Below are 18,852 nucleotides of genomic sequence, written 5' to 3'. Positions count from 1 at the left end.
ACTTGCTCAGCTGTTTTAAATTTTTTGGAACTCCCTTCCAGAGCACGATGGGAGCTGTATTTTCACAACAACTGGATGTTGCTGTTGCCAGAGCTGGGATATACTCCGGAGCTGTATTGACAATTCTGCTGGCAGTCATTGGAGTCACTCTGCAAGCTTGTAGTCTTTTCACACTGGCGTTTTGGTTTCCGTTTGTGAGATCCGTTCAGGGCTCTCACCAGCGGTCCAAAAACGGATCAGTTTTGCCCTAATGCATTCTGAATGGAAAAGGATCCGCTCAGAATGCATCAGTTTGCCTCCGTTCAGACTCCATTTCGCTTTGGAGGAGGACAACAAAACGCTGCTTGTCCGTCTGACGAAACTGAGCCAAACGGATCCGTTTTCTATGACACAATCTGGCACAATAGAAAACGAATCCGTCCTCCGTTGACTTTCAATGGTGTTCAAGATGGATCCGTCTTGGCTATGTTAAAGAATCAAGATAATACAAACGGATCCGTTCTGAACGGATGCAGACGGTTGTATTATCTGAACGGATCCGTCTGTGCAGATCCATGACGGATCCGCACCAAACGCGAGTGTGAAAGTAGCCTTTAACAGGCCTGTCGGCAGAACTGTTATCATGAAGCCGGACAGTTTTGCCAGCTATATCATGTGACTGGCGGATCACACTAACTGTAGAAATCACCTGTGTACAGTCATTGAGATTGCATGGAATGGTTGGAGATCTCTATAATGAAGCCTGCAGAACTGTGAGTGCAGCTCTGGAGTCTGATTCAGGCTGAGGATCAGCGCACACTGTGTGATGCAGTGTATTTATAGATATAAAAAAAATAATATAATATATAATGCAGTGTATTTAAAATATCACATTATATTTACACATCAAGTAGTGGGGAAGCATATCCCTACCTAGCCATAATTCTACTGCCAAGTGACAGGCAGTGTAATATAGCTGAAGCTGAGGAATCCTGTGGAGGAAGCAGAGCCAAGCAAAGGTATGCTGGGACTTGTGGTACAACAGCAGCTGGAGTTGCGCTCAGCGCCATTGGTACTATTCTAATCGGTTCCCTCATTAAAGATGGCGCGGGGTGTTTGCGTGCGTCTGTGCGTCACTTCCGCCCTGCGGCTGCTCTGAGCATGTAAACACGGAAGTGCGGTCTGGAAAACAAAGCGGCTGTCACGTCCCGCAGAGGCAGGTAGATGACTGGAGGCTTCCGCCCGGGGTGAGGGCTCTGGCCGTCTCTGTCACCACATAATCCCCCCTCTCTCTCCCCTTACAGCTGCGGGGTTCCTGTGTCCGCCATGTCCCAGCAGCGCGGAGTCAATGGCCTCCGGTTCAACCAAGACCAGAGTGAGTGACGTCAGTGGTGGCCATGGTGGTCACCGGGGGGGGCAGGGTCATCACCCAACATGGCGTCTGCTGATAGCCTTCATTTGGTGTTTTTAACCCCTTCAGAGGGAAGTAGAGACCTAGAGAAACAGCTGTATGTCTGTACAGAGACGACTGACCCATAGAGGGGTATAAAAGATTGTGCCGCCATCTGCTGTGTATCAACCATACCGCCATGGTGACCTCTGCGTGGGTCAGGGGTAGTCTGACCACGTTCATTGGCTCTAATGTGTTGAAAGGGTTAATGACTGGTGTGTGGTTGGGATAGTACCCCCATTGAGGTGAGTCCGGTGTCTGCTGGGAGTCGGGACCCCCGCATCACTATAATGGGGGTCCTTGTGAATGGGGCGGCTGGCTGATCCTGCATGTATGCTGCCGCTCCATTCCTCTCTATGAGACTGCCCAGATAGCCGAGTACAGCGCTTGGCAGCCTTGGCCAGTCCCATAGTCCCAAAGAGCATCTGTCAGCAGTTTTGTACCTATGACACTGGCTGACCTGTTACATGTGCGCTTGGCAGCTGAAGGCATCTGTGTTCGTCCCCTGTACATATGTGCCCGCGTTGCTGAGAAAAATGATGTGTTATTATATGCAAATGAGCCTGTAGGAGCAACGAGGGCGTTGTCGTTACACCTAGAGGCTCTGCTTTCTCTGCACTTGAGGGGATTGACAGGACCAGGCTGCGTAAACATCATCACACCTGCCTGAACCTGTCAAAGTGCAGAGGGCGTGGCAGTTGCAGCTAAAGCAGATCCTCAAGGTGTAATGGTAACGCCCCCGTTGCTCCTAGAGACTTATTTGCATATATTAAAACCTAATTTTTCTCAGCATCGCAGTCACATATGAACATGGGACCAACACTGATGTCTTCAGCTGCCAACAGGTCAGCCAGTGTCATAGGTGCAAAACTGCTGACAGGTGCCCTTTAAGGTGGCTCTCTGACCAGATGGATCCCTGTGGGCTGTGAAGTTAAACTCTTTTCACCGCGCAGCAGCCGGTTTAATACTGTCTTTTCTTCTCCGATCAGTGTGTGATGTGAGAAGGAATGTGTTTTAATTATTTTTCCCCCCCCCTTATCAGGCTGCTTCTGCTGTGCCATGGAGACAGGAGTGCGGATCTTTAACATTGAGCCTCTGATGGAGAAAGGACACCTGGGTAAGTAAAGCAGACTGGAGGTTAAGGGTCCATTCACACGTCCGTGGAATGGGTCCACATCCGTTCCGCAATATCCGGAACGGGTGCTGACCCATTGGTTCTCAGTGCGTAAGGAACGGATGCGGAGAGCACACAGTGTGCTCTCCGCATCCACATTTCCAGAGCGCGGTCCCGATCTTCCAGTCCGCGGCCCCGGAAAAAAACAGAACATGTCCTATTCTTGTCCGCAATTGCGGACAAGAATAAGCAGTTCTATGGGGGTGCCGGCCGGGTGTATTGCGGATCCGCCATACACTACGGACATGTGAATGGACCCTTATGTCGTGTTTTTTTCCTGGTTCCTAGAATTATCGACATAGTGATGTCATATGACCGCTGTCAACCAATCATAGCATAACCACTACCTCGCACTTACCTGTTGTGGTCCTTGTATTTTAAGCTGGGGCAAATCTTGGCCGCGACGCCATTCGCACGACCAAAGACCGCTGTGTGCCAGTGCAGCCATTGCCATGACTCCAGAATTGCCAAATATCCAGCAGCTTGCAAATGGAGCCTTAAAGGGAACTTGTCACCGGCTCAACACATACCTGCAAATTCTCCTGCGCTTGTCAGCTGATCAGTCCCATCTTGATTGGTGTCCCCATTTCCAAGAAATGAGGCTTTTTCGTTTATGCAAATGACCCTTTGAGGCAACAAAGGTGTTGCCGTTGCACCCGAAGCTCCATTCACTTTCTGTGCCGGCTGCACAGTTTTCTACCCCCGCTCTGGGTCAGGGAGTTTAGACGTAATTACACTTGTACTGGGCAGTCACAGGTTCCATCCACCCAGCGAATTGCAGTACTGTCCTGCGCATGCGCCAATCAAAGAGGGAATGCCCCCCTTAAGATTTCAGCGAGGTTGAGGCACACAAAGTGAGTGGAGCTTCAGGTGCAACGGCAATGCCCTGGTTGCACCAAGCGGCTCATTTGCATAATACTATTATTGTGGGCACCTATCAAGATGGGAGAGTATACTGCAATCAGCTGACCAGCGCACTGTTATTTGCAGGTATGTGGCGATAGATTCCTTTTAAATGGACCCCAGCCAGTGGGGCAGGACACATGAACGTCATGTAGGGGGAAGTCCCTCTTCAGGACTCCTATGAGTAGGGATGAGCAAATCTTATCCGAAGTCGATTCGCATAAAACTACGTTTCAATACTGTACGGAGCAAGTGCTCCGTACAGTATTAGAATGTATTGGCTCAGATGAGCTGAAGTTATTATGTGAGACTTCATCCGAAGTCGATTCGCCCATCCCTACCTATGAGCCAGAATGGAGAGCCGCTCTGACGGACCTAGTGGGCAGTTTATTACATAGAAGCCGGTGCAGGGGAGATGTCCGCCTTCATAGCAGATTTCTTTTCACCTTCACACTTAGGCCCCTTTCACACGGGCGAGATTTACGCGCGAATGCGATGCGTGAGTTGAATGCATTGCACCCGCACTGAATCCCGACCTGTTCACATGAGCGGTGATTTTCACGCATCACTTATGCGTTGCGTGAAAATCGCAGCATGCTCTATTTTGTGCGTTTTTCACGTAACGCAGGCCCCATAGAAATGAATGGGGTTGCGTGAAAATCGCATGCATCCGCAAGCAAGTGCAGATGCGGTGCGATTTTCGCGCACGGTTGCTAGGAGACAATCGGGATGGAGACCCGATGATTATTATTTTCCCTTATAACATGGTTATCAGGGAAAATAGTAGCATTCTGAATACAGAATGTATAGTAAAATAGCGCTGGAGGGGTTAAAAAAAATATTTAACTCACCTTAGTCCTCTTGATCGCGTAGCCGGCATCTCCTTCTGTCTTCTTTGCTGAACAGGACCTGGGGTGAGCATTAATTACAGGTAAAGGACCTTTGGTGACGTCACTTCGGTCATCACATGATCTTTTACCATGGTGATGGATCATGTGATGACCAGAGTGACGTCACTAAAGGTCCTTTACCTGTATTTAATGCTCACCCCAGGTCCTGTTCAGCAAAGGAGACAGAAGGAGATGCCGGCTACGCGATCAAGAGGACTAAGGTGAGTTAAATAATTATTTATTTATTTTTAACCCCTCCAGCGCTATTGTACTATGCATTCTGTATTCAGAATGCTATTATTTTCCCTTTATAACCACGTTATAAGGGAAAATAATATAATCTACAGAACACCGATTCCCAAGCCCGAACTTCTGTGAAGAAGTTCGGGTTTGGGTACCAAACATGCGCGATTTTTTTCATGCAAGTGCAAAACGCAATATAATCAATATAATGTTTTGCACTCGCGCAGAAAAATCGTGGGTGTTCCCGTAACGCACCCGCACATTTTCCCGCAACGCCCGTGTGAAAGGGGCCTTAGAGGCCGATCACGCTCTCCTTTTTGAAATCCGCATGCAGCTGTACCGCGTCTTTTTCATGTTTTTATAATGTTATAATAAAAAAACATGAATTTTCAGGGTGAAACACATTGATTTCACGTGTTTCTTCTGTATAAACTGTGCGCCTTATTGCAGCATTGCAAATTGGGGTAAAGCCACTTCCGGTTTTCATCCACACCTCCACCAGGTGTCTACCTTTATACCCAAAAATAAGACGTAAAATCCTTTTATTCCTTGTTGGCAGTCACTGACCACCATTGTATTTCTTCTGACCAGACGCGGAGCAGGTGGGCAGCGTCGGGCAGGTGGAAATGCTGCACCGATGTAACCTGCTGGCACTGGTGGGCGGCGGGAGTAACCCCAAATTCTCCGATATCTCAGGTAATGACTTCTTACTCCGGTAGCAGCTCCGGTTCCCGGCTCAGGATGAGCTTCTCATATCTCCTTGTTCTTGATTAGTGCTAATCTGGGACGACTCGCGGGACGGCAAAGACAAGCTGGTGCTGGAGTTCACGTTCACCAAACCCGTGCTCGGCGTACGACTGCGGACTGACAAGTGAGTCCACCGATCTGGCTTCTGACATTGTAAGGCATGTGTCTTGTGCTCTCCTTTACTTTTTGGAAACAGGAACGGGTCTCGGAGGTGAGACCCGCACTCCGTGCGCTGTCCGCATCCGTTGCTCCGTTCCGTGGCCTAACAAAAAAAAATATAGCATATCCTATTCTTGTCCGTTTTGTGGACAAGATTAGGCATGTCTACAATGGGCCGCCCTTTCCGTTCCGCAAATCACGGAACGGTCGTGTGCATGTAGCCTAATTTCTGCCCTTCTGTAGCCGCTGATCGCTAGCACGCTGATATAGTCACATGTGTACCTGGAGACGACGTCAAGGGGTGCTATGGTTTAAACAAATGGAGCGCAACCTCTGTCTATAGAGTAGTACAGGGACCTGTATCCGTTATCCAGACCATTGTTCTCTGCACTGCCTTTTGTTCTGGGTATGCAGGGAGCAGCTTGGGTAGGCTTAAGGCTCTGTTACACGGGGAGATTATTGCTTTGGCTACTTTCACACTGGCGTTTTGGATTTCCATTTGTGAGATCCATCTAGGGCTCTCAGAAGCGGTCCAAAACGGATCAGTTTTGCCCTAATGCATTCAGAATGGATAAGGATCCGCACAGAATGCATCAGTTTGCCTCCGATCAGTCTCCATTCCGCTTTGTAGGCGGACACCAAAACACTGCTTGCAGCGTTTTGGCGTCCGTCTTACGAAACTGAGCCAAACGGATCCGTCCTGGCACAGAATGTAAGTCAATGGGGACGGATCCGTTTTCTTATGACACAATCTGGCACAATGGAGGACGAATCCGTTTTCTATTGACTTTCAATGGTGTTCAAGACGGATCCGTCTTGGCTATGTTACAGATAATACAAACTGATCCATTCTGAACGGATGCGTTTGTGCAGATCCATGACAGATCCGCACCAAACGCGAGTGTGAAAGTAGCCTAAGATAATCTCTAATGATCATCTGGCAGTGTAATACTGCCTGCCGATTACACGATGAACGAGCACACGCTCTGCTGCCGGTAAACAATTAGACAGTATAGGAATAAGTGATGCATAGCTATCTCTGCATATAATAGCAGCGGTCTGCTCCTCTAGCGAGCAGGCGATTGATGGGAGGGAACGCTTCTCTCCCGACAATCGGCTTCCTCTATCTGCCCGTGTAATAGGGCTTTTCGGCATTAACTAACAATATGCATTCACGTATTACAGGATTGTCATCGTATTGAAAAACCGGATTTATGTCTACTCCTTCCCAGATAACCCGACTAAACTCTTCGAGTTTGATACAAGAGACAACCCTAAAGGTAATGGCTTCCTATAGATATAAAGTATCACCCAGCTACTATTGATGCATTGTAGGTCTGTTTTACAGCTGCAAGACCAGTATCCCTCCCACCCCCTGCAGTTCTGCTGACCACAACGGAGACCACCATAGAACCCTATGGTGATTCAGTATAAAGCTGCATTTAATTGTCCAGATTGTCGTTCTCTACAATCTGCCCATGTAAATGTGCCACCGATCACCTGATGAACGAGCGTTTCACTCGTTCATGGGGTGATCTCGTCATTCGTGCTGGCACCACTGATCATGGCTTCTGGGCAGCAGATTGTATGGTCTAACAGCGATATACTGCTCAGAAGCCATGATTCTGTATGAGGATGAGGGATCGCTATAGCCATCCCCCGTGCTCATACAGTGAAGGAGATCGCTGCATGTAAATACAGTCTCCTTCACTGAACGAGCAGCCGACTGTCGGGAAGGAACGCTTCCTTCCCAACAATCGGCTAAGAATCGTCCTGTGTAAATCCTCCTTAAGTTTGGTCCAGAAGGACTAAGGGGGTGGGGGGGGTTAGGTGTTGTAGAGGTAATATGGAAGCAAACATAGCACGTGAAACCATTAGGCTGGGTTCACACCTGAGCGTATTCGATAAGCGCTGTTTACAGGCGTTTTTATCGGGCGTTTTTGTATTTTGGAAACGCGCATCGTACGAGCGTTCTTGCTATTGACCACAATGAAAAACAGAGGTGTTACGCGCGACAATACGCCCCAAAGAAGCTCCTGTACTTCTTGGGGCGTAGGGCGTTTTACAGGTGAGAACCATGCCCATAGGGAAACATTGGTTTTTGCCTGTTGAGCGTTTTACAGCGCGTAGGAACGTGCTGTAAAACGCTCAGGTGTGAACCAGGCATAAGGCTCCTTTCACACTTCCATTTATTTTAGATCTGGCTTTAGTTGATGTCGGAATAACACAGAGTACTGCATTATGGTTTGTCCCACTACAAGCACTTATGCCCTGACCACCCCACCCCCCGCCAATCATGAGAACAGAGTCCCTGTATTCCCCCACTTGAATGGAGTGGGGGTCACACATGCATGCTGCCGCTCCATTCAATTCCAAGATGGCAGAACATTTGTTCCCATAGAGTAAAATGGAGCGGCAGCATGCACGTGTGCCCACCGCTTCTTCCGTTTAAATAAAAATGGTTAAAGGGGGTGAATTGTATAGAATAATAAGACCTTGGACTTACCTGTTAAAGGGGTTATCCACTTTTCTGATACTGATGACCTGTCCTCCGGATAGGTCATCAATATCGGATCAGCAGGTGTCTGGCTCCCAGCTGCGTCCTCTTCAACATTTACCTTCAAGCCATCGACAAATCAACATTGTAGCAGTGGTGCAGCGTCATCACAGCCTTCTCTCGCATTCACTTGAATGGGAAGAAAAAGCTGTAATTGCTGATACAGTTTCAACAGCTTGCAGGTAAACATTGAAGCGGGCGCAAGAGTGCTGCAGCCCCTTCATACAGCTGATCGGTAGGCGTTTAACTCTCGGCACCCTTTAGTAATTTGGTATTGGATAACCCATCCTGAAAATTGGTCATCAGGATCAGAAAACTGGACAACCCCTTTAAATCCCTCCTTGTTTCAGCACTGCTGGTCTTAATTTACTTGGTTGCAGCGGTGATGTCACATCGACAATACATTACTGGCTTCAGCGACAGACCTCTCAGAATCGCCATCTAATCTGTCCAGTGTCGGTGGTCGCACTCGCTCGGAGAACCTAGTACCTCTAGCAAAGAGCGCTTCCTAGTGTTGTCCATCCTGCGGTAACCGCCCTCTCATCAGCACTGACACGCTTAGGTGGAGGGAGTCTCATCAGCTCCTGCCGGGGGTACAGCACATGGTACAGTTCTTGTCACCTTCCATAGGCCTCTGATTTCCCTTCTCAGGTTCGCAAAGAACAACATATGAAGCTGCAGTTTTCAGATGTAATGTGTAGCATTTTAAAATTCTGAATTGTGACCCCCCCCACTAGGGAGGAGCGTCACTGATACAAGCCCTCCTCTTCATGGTTGTGTGACGTCTTGAAAGGGAAGAGTTACTGCTCGGACATAATCTTCCTGCAGGGCCAAAGCTGTAATACGGTATCTATGGAGGCCTTACCTGAGATTTCTCCAGCAGATGACATATTATGGCGGTATTACTTCTAGGTTCCTCACTACATGATGGCGCACAGAACGCCTCTGGCTCCGTACTACTCTTCTTTACTGATATTTTCTATTCATCGCCCTCTGGTCTCTCTCCCTCCAGGTCTCTGCGATCTCTGCCCCAGTTTGGAGAAGCAGTTGTTAATCTTTCCAGGCCACAAATGTGGCAGCTTACAGCTAGTGGTGAGTCCACTTCTAACGTTAGAGATTTTCCTGTAGCATTATTTCACAATATCTAAGTACCCCCTCTGCTTCTAGGATCTGTGTAATGCCAAGCCCGGGAGCTCGTCCGCCCCATTCACGATAAACGCCCATCAAAGTGAATTAGGCTGTGTGGCGGTCAATCAGCAGGGTACCCTGGTGGCCTCCGCCTCGCGTAAAGGCACCTTGATACGGCTCTTTGACACCCAGACCAGGGAGCAGCTAGTCGAACTGAGACGCGGTACAGACCCAGCCACTCTCTACTGGTAAGTCATGCCCAGGACTGTGGGTACGGATAATATTGGGTCAGGAGGTGAGATATATTACAATTCTCTTCAGTTGTGACATCCCTTGGATCTTTGTTCGCGTTACACTGATGTCAATAAGGGTTTTCCTAGACTTGCATACTGATGACCTATCCTCGATAGGTCATCAGTATCTGATTGGTGGGGGGGTTCGATACCCGAGACCAACGCTGATCAGCTGTTTGAGAAGGCGCTGGCGCTTGTAGTAGCGCCGCTTCCTTCTCCCTGCTAACAAAGAGCAGCGCCGTACATTGTATAGTGGCTGTGCTTGGTATCGCAGCTCAGCCCCATTCACTTCTATGGGGCCGAGCTGCACCTATAGCATGTGAACGATGAATGTGACATCACATGGAGTAGGGAAAGCTGTGGTGCTACTGCGAGCACCGGTGCCTTCTTAAACAACTGATCGGCAGTGGAGTCAGGACCCCCACAAATCAGATACTGATTACCTAGCCAGAGGATAGGTAATCAGTAGTAAATATAGTATCCTGTAAAACACTACAAATCCAGTAAATTCCTGATTTCCTCTCTCCCCAGCATCAATTTCAGCCATGACAGCTCCTTTCTGTGTAGTTCCAGCGACAAAGGAACAGTGCACATCTTTGCTCTGAAGGACACGAAGCTGAACCGCCGTTCTGCGTATGTATCAGACTTGGTGTGTGTAAAATTCCAATCCTACAGCATCCTCGGGATCGCCGAGAAGTTCCGGACTTGCAACAATTTCAGCAAACATTTAAATACAGTATGCAATGTAACATATGCAAGTGTGATTGTATATACAGGTATCTCGTGCAGATTCATACAGAAATACTGCGAGGAACAGAAGTATTTGAACACACTGCGATTTTGCAAGTTCTCCCACTTAGAAATCATGGAGGGGTCTGACATTCACATTGTAGGGGCAGTCCCACTCAGAGACAGAATGAAAAAAAAAATTCAGGAAATCACATTGTATGATTTTTAAAGAATGTATTCTTTTTGCGGAACGGCCGGATCGCGGACCTATTAAAGTGAATGGGTCCGCGATCCGCTGCGGCTTCTCCACGGACAGTGTTCGTGCATAGCGGCCCGCAGCGCGACCACGGGGCGCACACGTTCGTGTGCAGGAGGCCTTATACCTTATGTCTGTGGAGGCTCCAATCCTGGGTTTGGCTTACAATCACTGACACTGTGAAGAAGGCCTTAAAGCTGTATTACACAGCCATATGTGGCAGACAAATGTCGGGAGGGAAGCATTCCCTCACGGATATCGCCTGCTCGCTAGCGGAGGAGACCGCATCGATTACATTGCTCGCCGGGGCCAGTATGCTTTTGATATTACTGTATATATCAGGGCAAGTTTATCATAGAGCAGCGGTGTATGCCTATGATAACCAAATACATTGCCAGAGGCTGCCCAATTTCTGATTATTTGTACGCCTCGTCATAAATTAGGCACAGCATCCGACAGTCCATGCACCTATTGCGGCTTTTTCATGCCAGAAAACGGCTCTATATTTGCTAAATTAGGCCCGATCATGTATTGTAGGAAAATGCAGCTTTGCTTACCGGTGGGCAGATGTTACTCTACGGTTTGGGACTCACTAACAAGTTTACTGTTATTATTATTTCAATCTCTCACTGTGATCCAGGTTGGCACGAGTGGGTAAAGTTGGTCCCATGATCGGTCAGTACGTGGATTCGCAGTGGAGTCTGGCCAGTTTCACCGTGCCTGCAGAGTCCGCCTGCATTTGTGCTTTTGGCAAAAACACTTCTAAGAATGTCAATTCAGTCATAGGTGAGTGATTTCACTGCCCTTCCAGCCTCGCCCCAGGAAAGACTATGCCTGACCGGTTTTTTTTTCTTCCGCAGCCGTCTGTGTGGATGGAACGTTTCACAAATACGTTTTCACACCAGAAGGGAACTGTAACCGCGAGGCCTTCGATGTATATTTGGACATATGCGATGATGACATTTTTTAAGCTGCTTGTGAATTGACTGTCGCCCTATGCTGAAGAAAGGGGGGGGGGTCCACCCCTGATACAGAGAGCGGATGCTCCGGTTCTATATGGTCTATGGGTGACAACTGCTCTCTTTCTACAGTATTACTGTACATAGATTGTAAGTGACTGTATAAATCCCAGTAACAGAGATATTATCCTGATAGCGCCCAACACCGTACATGTACAGAGCTTGGTGCCGGGTAGTGTTGAGCGAACTTGTGTTTTCAAGTTCGGCGTATGGTCCGTGGTAGCGGAATCCATAACTGAATTCTTAGATAAACCCGAACCTTGTACACCGAACTTGAAAACACCAAGTTCGCTCATCCCTAGTGCTGGGCTTTAATCCAGAGAGCCATACGTATCTGGCGTGGGATTAAGGTTCCTGTCGGTGACGGCTGGGAAGACTGAGAACGGGAGCAGTTTGTTACCACTTCTGCCTTCTCCTTTCCAGAACGCTTTGCAATGAATAGAGAAAACAGTTATGCTCTATTGGACCTGGTGATCATGTGACAGCCGGGGGTCTCAGGCAGAGCTGCCATGAGGAGCTCTGCCTGTGTACAATAATGCACCTCCTGGGAGTTGTTTCCCCCTGTAACCAGAGCTTCTTTGGAAACGTGCAAAAAATGTTTTAAAAGGGACTCTGTCACCAGTTTCTAACCCCCACTTTTAAAACTATTGTTCTGTCCATGGAGCCCTTGTGATTACTAAGGTGTTGTTATAAGCTAAATCTGCTGGCTCGTTTTGATAAAAAAAACCTTTTATCTAACCTGTCAGTCATGTAGATAAGGTGCCCAGGGCGTTTCTCCTGGTCTGAACATGCCGCCCGCCGCCGTTGGTGCCCAGCTCCGCCTCTGCTCTGAATTAGCACCGCCTGAATGTCAAGAAATACGCCACCGGCTCTCCCTCAGTCCCCCCTCCTTCTTTTCTAAGATCCCGCGCGTGCGCACAGGCCTGTGCCTGATGCGCCCGTGCAGACTTTTCGATTCAGCCTCATTGAGCGAAGTGCACATGCGCATTTCGCTCAACCTCCCGATAACGCGAACACTGCCGCACGCGCGGCCCCATTGAAATGAATGGAGGGTGGCTACACATGCGCAGTGCGCCCTCTATACATTCTCGATGTAGGTGCGGGTTCCAGCACCTATCAGACAATGGAGGCATATCCTAGCAATATGCTCCCATTGTATGTGAAGGGAAAACCCCTTTAAGGCTGGCTGCGAGGTACATTTGTATTAAGGGCACATATAAACATGGGACCAACACAGACGCCTTCAGCTGCCAAGGGCACATGGAACAGGTCAGCCAGTGTCTTAGGCGCAAAACTGCTGACAGGTGCCCTTTAATAACTTATTGGGGGACATATTATATGGCAAAAATATACTTAAAAAATATAATCAAATACAAATAAAAGAAAACAAATATGCCCACATCAATCGAAAGTCACCATGAGCACGCAAAACTATACTATATCAAAACTACCAACACACAACAGTTTTTGCAGTTTTCCCCAAATATAACAAAAAGAAGTGCCCGTCGGATCCGTAACACCGCAAGTGAACTGAAAGCATTTGAAGACTGATCAGTCTTCAAAATGCGTTCAGTGTTACTATGGCAGCCAGGACGCTATTAAAGTCCTGGTTGCCATAGTAGTAGTGGGGAGCGGGGGAGCAGTATACTTACCGTCCGTGCGGCTCTCGGGGCGCTCCAGAATGATGTCAGAGCGCCCCATGCGCATTAATCATGTGACGTCCCTCTGAAGCGCCCCGGGAGCCGCACGGACGGTAAGTATACTGCTCCCCCGCTCCCCACTACACTTTACCATGGCTGCCAGGACTTCAGAAAAAGCTAAACGTCGGATCCGGCAATGCGCCGAAAACGACGTTCATCTTAAGGCTGGATCCGGATCAATGCCTTTCAATAGGCATTAATTCCGGATCCGGCCTTGCGGCAAGTCTTCAGGATTTTTGGCCGGAGCAAAAAGCGCAGCATGCTGCGGTATTTTCTCCGGCCAAAAAACGTTCCGGTCCTGAACTGAAGACATCCTGATGCATCCTGAACGGATTTCACTCCATTCAGAATGCATTAGGATAAAACTGATCAGGATTCTTCCGGCATAGAGCCCCGACGACGGAACTCTATGCCGGAACAGAACAACGCAAGTGTGAAAGAGCCCTTAATGGGTTCTGCAGTTTGTTTAAACTGATGATCTATCCTCTGATCGGTGGGGCCGACACCCTGGATCCCCACCGATCACCTGTTTGAGAAGGCAGTGGCACTGCAGGAGCGCCGCAGCCTTCTTACTGTTTACCCCAGGCCCAGTGACGTCACAACTAGTATCACTGGCCTGGGCGGGGCTAAGCTCCATTCAAGTGAACAGAGCTTAGCCGCATCCAGGCCAGTGATACAAGTCATGACGTCACTGGGCCTGCGGTAAACAGTGAAAAGGCAGCGGCGCTGCTGCCTTCTCAAACAGCTGATCGGCAGGGGTCCTGGGTGTCAGACCTCCGCCGATCAGATGCTGATGATCTATCCAGAGGATAGATCATCAGTTTAAACAAAGTGCAGAACCCCTTTAAGGCCTTGTAGCTCTAGCCTTAGTCAGAATGTTAGGGAAGAGCAAAGCAGAACATCTCAAGCATTAGTTTTATGGGAGTTCCTCTTTAAGGTGTGTGTGGGGGGGAAGAGAGATCAATTGGGGGGAAAAAGGCACTCCAGACAAATCTAATAATCCACATTGCCTTTAGGGCAGGAGGAGCATGAAAATTTCTCCATCGGGGTCCCACTGGCATAACACAGTATCAGTTTGTCCGGAGTGATCCTTTAAAGTATTGTATTCATAGTGTATCTTTAATAAAATAAAGTCTGATTACCTCGGGTACAATCTATTGTCCAGAAGACATTTATTTTGTATAAAACAGACTACAAAGAGATTGGTGCAGTAATATAATGCAGCATGAAGGGTCCGGTCCAGTATACAGGCGTTACCTATCCCACAAAAGGATGTAAAGTTCTTCAGGACGTCAGGGGTCCTGGCAGCGCTGGTCCAAATCTGGCCATTGTCTGCACCACGAGGGAGAGGTGTTCCAGGAAGGAGCCGACAGACACCCGGAGGATACGAGCTTCGTCTGCGCGCCACTGTCTACAGAAGTAAAGCAAGGGGCGTTACACCGAGCACAGTATACATATATCCCCGCAGTGTACAGGTGGCCTCAGCTGCTAAACGTTTATGGCAGCTGCACCAGTGCAGCAAGCTGTGTTACGGCGGTCACTGGGGTCCCAGGTTGCCACGTTAAATAGAATGAGTGAAGATGAACTGAGATGGAGTTCCCCCTTAAAGGGAACCTGTCACCTCCTAAAAACATCCCAAGTCGGCAGCAGTACCTGAGAGCAGCCAGCAGCGTGTTTGTAACGATTATTTTCTTCCTGCAGATAGTTAAGCAGAAGCTGTAAAAAGGTTCTTTTATCCCCTGCCGGCGCGCTTCTCTAGTCAGGCCTGAAGTCATGGGGGCAGCGGCCTCCTTGCTTCAAGTCACGGTAACCACGCCCCCTTCCCTGTGACTGACAGCCGGCAGTTCAGCAAAGCTAGCCGAACGGTTGTGGCAAAAGCGCTGTCAATCACAGCAAGGGGGCGTGGTTACCGTGACTTAAAGCAAGGCAGGCCGCTGCCCCCATGACTTCAGGCCTGACTAGAGAAGGCGCGCCGGGCCGGAGATTAAAGATCGTTACAAATACAAACACGCTGCTGGCTACTCTAAGGTACTGCTGCCGGCTTGGGATGTTTTTAGGAGGTGACAGGTTCCCTTTAAGGCACCCGAACACAAGATCTGCATGAATTTTTGTGAGATTTCTGTGCTTCTCTGCACCACATACTGCACCAAAATCCACACTTTTTTTTTAAAAGCAGTTTTGCCGCAGATCTCGCCCTTCATCTGAAAAGGGGGAAATCCACAGCTAAAAACCGCAAACATAATTGACATACTGGAGATTTGGAAATCCACACGGCAGGTCACTGCAGAAGATGCGGCAGTTGCAGAGAGAACAGAGCCTTTAGGAGTATAGGCAACGCCCCCATTGCTCCTAAAGGCTCATTAGCATATATTACAACATCATTTCTCAGCAATGCGGGCACATGTAAACATGGGACCAACACAGATGCCTTCAGCTGCCCTTTATAGGGGACGACTTACACATGGAGGACGTTGTCTGTGACGCTCAGAGTCTTGCTCACGCCTCCCTTCCTTGGTTCTGCGTCGGGGCTCAATGAGTCGTGGGCGATCTGGGCTTCTCTGGAGCAGGGGAAAGGCACATGAAGCTGGCTATATGGTGGTTATGGAAAAAAAAAAAGGGGAGGGGGTAATCCTGTACGTCACCAACACTGCCCTAAACCAAGCAACTTTACAGACTGCAAAGCCAGACACAGACAGTGGTGAGGTTTCAGGGGGAAGAGCAGACCCTCTTAAAGGGGTTGTCTGATCACAGACAAAAGGGGCATATCACTAGGATAGCGGTGGGACCCGCCCCTTTATCAGTGGTGGCTGGAGGACTCTTCCCACCGCTCCCATTCACTTCCATGAGCTTGATGGAAATAGCCGAGCCAGCGCGGCAGGCCCCATAGAAAATGAATGGAGGGCAGCTGTGCATGCGCAGTGCACCCACCTCCACTTTCGGGTCTCTGTTCTCAATATAGCGGTGGGATCCGCACCTATAAGACAATGGGGGCATATCCTAGCGATATACCCCCATTGTCTGAGATGAGACAACCCCTTTAGGAATCAGAAGCTTCTTTTTAAAATAAACGTTTTTTTTAAAGGATTACTATGGTTTGACCATGCTCATGCAATTACTTGCTTCATTTATAGCTTCGCCATACTTTTTCTGTCACTTTGGACTCCCCTGATCACCATGTAAACTAATCCCTCTGGGTTGTTTCCCTCCTGTATGTAGCACTTCCTGCTGTTTTCTCCAACCAAACCCATCATGCACTTCTCCTTCCTCTGCCACACCTCTAATAACACCCACCTAGTTTATAGCTCCTCCCACCCAGCTATTTACATAGACACTCCCCTATCACAGCACCTAACACCCATCTAGTTTATAGCTCCTCCCACCCAGTTACATAGACACTCCCCTATGACTTCCCCTAATCACACCCATCTAGTTTATAACCCCTCCCACCCAGTTACATAGACACTCCCCTATCACTGCCCCTAACCACACCCAGCTAATTACATAGACACTCCTATCACCTAGCTAGTTTGTAGCTCCTCCCACTTAGCCTTGCCTCTTACACAGGTGTGAACATAGCCTTAGGGCTTATGCACATGACCATATTTATTTTGCAGTGTGCAAAACACGGATCCGCAAAAAAAGCCTGGAGAATCATCCATAGTAAAAGCCTGGAGAACCCCTTTTATTAATCATATCTTACCTGTAGGAGAAAGTTTCCAATACACTTACCGTCTCGACGTTGCGCGGATCGGCCACTTTTGAGCCCTGACGCGCCTCTTTGGAAAATTCTGCCTCCACCAACATCGCGTCCATGTGTCAGAACGCCAGGTCCGGTCCATGCACAGGCACGTCATTTCCACAGCCCTGGACATGGAGGTCCAGAACTATTTGTCTCCCTGGTGCAGGGGCAAAATATTGACCCCCTCTCCCTCATTTAACCATGTGTTCGGTACACAAATAGTTCTGGCCCGGTTCACCGCACCCCCGCGTCCTGTGCACTGACCAGACCGGACCCTCAGTATTCACACTGAAGGATGTGACGCCGATGGATGTAGGATTTCTGAAGCGAGGCGCCCAACGTGATCAGGTTCCAGATTGGCTGATTGGAAACTTTCCTCTGCAGGCGAGATAGGATTAAGGTGGGTTCATAAGTCGTGAAAATCCCCTTTAAAGGGGGTTGTCCCAATAACACGTATTACCCGTCCACAGGGACGTCCGATCGGTAGGGCTCCGACTGCTGGGGCCCCTGTTTGAATGGCGTGGTAGATGCGCCGCCGCTCTCCGACTGCTCGGAGACACAGTACAAGCGCTCAGCCTCATGTGTCCGCCACTCTATAAAATAGGGCAGCACAGGCCCCTGGTCTTCTTATTGTTGGGAGCCCCTAGTGGTCAGAACCCCCTTAACCTGTGGATCGGGGATAAGTGACCCGAACTTAGTGGGGCGGAGGCGGGGGTCACGGTCTTACTGTCAAACTACATACATTAAAACATGGCTGTCTGAAGGAGACCTTACTATATTGTAGTAAATTATCCCTTTACGATGAAGAAGCCCTCACAGCCGCCATGATGTAGAGGGCGGTGTTCTGGTCTGGAAATAGTCACCATCTTCATATATGAAGAACTCGTCGGCGCCACAACCACCTGCACTCAGACAGACTCATCAAAACCACTGCAAGGGTAGACTGGAGCAGCTGCCCATGGCAACCAATCAGATGCCAGCTCTCAATTCTCAGGGTCTGTTAGGAACATGAAAGCAGCCACCTGATAGGTCCCAAAGGACAACTGCTCCACTTCCCCCCGGCAACCAATCAGATGCCAGCTCATTTTCCAGGGGCTGTTAGGAACATGAAAGCAGCCACTTGATAGGTCCCAAAGGACAACTGCTCCACTTCCCCCGGCAACCAATCAGATGCCAGCTCCCATTTCTCAGGGGCAGTTAGGAAAATGAAAGCAGCCACCTGATAGGTCTCAATGGATCGCCGCTCCACTTCCCCCTAGAAGCTGTGCACACTACCGAGCGATGGGGCGTCACTGCAGCAATTCAATGCGACTATTATCCCCTAAATATCAGTTACCACAACCAGGCAGTAGTCCGCACTCCCCCCAGGTTTTCACACTATGTGGAAGGATACAACTGTAGCGCTGCAGCCATCATCCCCACAGGTTGCAGAAAGTGCTCACCATAAAGAGGAAGCCAACAGTACAGCCAGTCACTGCGAGTCTACTACGTGGAGGACTTATCGTTGGTTTGAAAGTGAGGATTACCTGGCGCCCTCTGCTGGTTGCTGTAAAAAGTACACGCGTTATTTACCGTACCAGGCTTGATTCACACGGTAGTATTTTCCGTCCATGTGCTGCTATGACTACACAGATGTCTACAGCCAGCTTTACTGTCACCAAAACCTTCAGCGTCTTCTCCTGTTACCTCCGAAGGTTTCTGTTACTATAGTGACAGTGCATCGTGTTACTACGGTCACGTGACAGGCTGCCTCCTCACGGAGGAATGTCCCACTGAGTATGGGGGGGGGGGAGTAAGTCCTAAGCATGTCGCCTTTTCTTTACTACACGCTAATTTATATAGACACGTGTATAGTATAAGGAAATGTTACTGATAAACAAGACTCG

At 48.9% G+C, this 18,852-nt stretch overlaps 2 protein-coding genes across 3 annotated transcripts; one reads left to right on the top strand and one right to left on the bottom strand.

Annotated features, from left to right (window-relative positions):
• Window positions 1-1,114: 1,114 nt before the first annotated feature.
• WDR45 (WD repeat domain 45) lies at window positions 1,115-12,201 on the top strand. 2 transcript variants are annotated; one of them, XM_044305757.1, is made up of 11 exons: window positions 1,115-1,199; window positions 1,284-1,354; window positions 2,472-2,546; window positions 5,231-5,335; window positions 5,414-5,510; window positions 6,731-6,825; window positions 9,115-9,194; window positions 9,270-9,478; window positions 10,055-10,156; window positions 11,149-11,294; window positions 11,369-12,200. In XM_044305757.1, exons 2-11 carry the CDS (start codon window positions 1,306-1,308, stop codon window positions 11,476-11,478), a joined length of 1,068 nt encoding a protein of 355 aa, XP_044161692.1. In that variant the 5' UTR covers window positions 1,115-1,199; window positions 1,284-1,305; the 3' UTR covers window positions 11,479-12,200. The 2 variants fall into 2 exon arrangements, with proteins under 2 accessions (XP_044161692.1, XP_044161693.1); XM_044305758.1 differs by having other exon boundaries at window positions 1,119-1,195; window positions 11,369-12,201.
• Window positions 12,202-14,375: 2,174 nt separating this feature from the next.
• On the bottom strand, window positions 14,376-18,517 carry LAGE3 (L antigen family member 3). Its single transcript, XM_044306691.1, has 3 exons — window positions 18,360-18,517; window positions 15,687-15,815; window positions 14,376-14,638 (listed from the first exon to the last, which is right to left on the bottom strand). The coding sequence occupies exons 1-3, from the start codon at window positions 18,380-18,382 to the stop codon at window positions 14,512-14,514; spliced, it is 279 nt and encodes a 92-aa protein (XP_044162626.1). The 5' UTR covers window positions 18,383-18,517; the 3' UTR covers window positions 14,376-14,511.
• Between the last annotated feature and the right edge of the window lie 335 nt (window positions 18,518-18,852).

The sequence above is a fragment of the Bufo gargarizans genome, chromosome 9 (assembly GCF_014858855.1).
Source record: "Bufo gargarizans isolate SCDJY-AF-19 chromosome 9, ASM1485885v1, whole genome shotgun sequence".
Lineage (NCBI taxonomy): Eukaryota > Metazoa > Chordata > Amphibia > Anura > Bufonidae > Bufo > Bufo gargarizans.
Note: the sequence above shows the minus strand (reverse complement) of the source record. Positions and strands in the feature narration are given on the sequence as shown.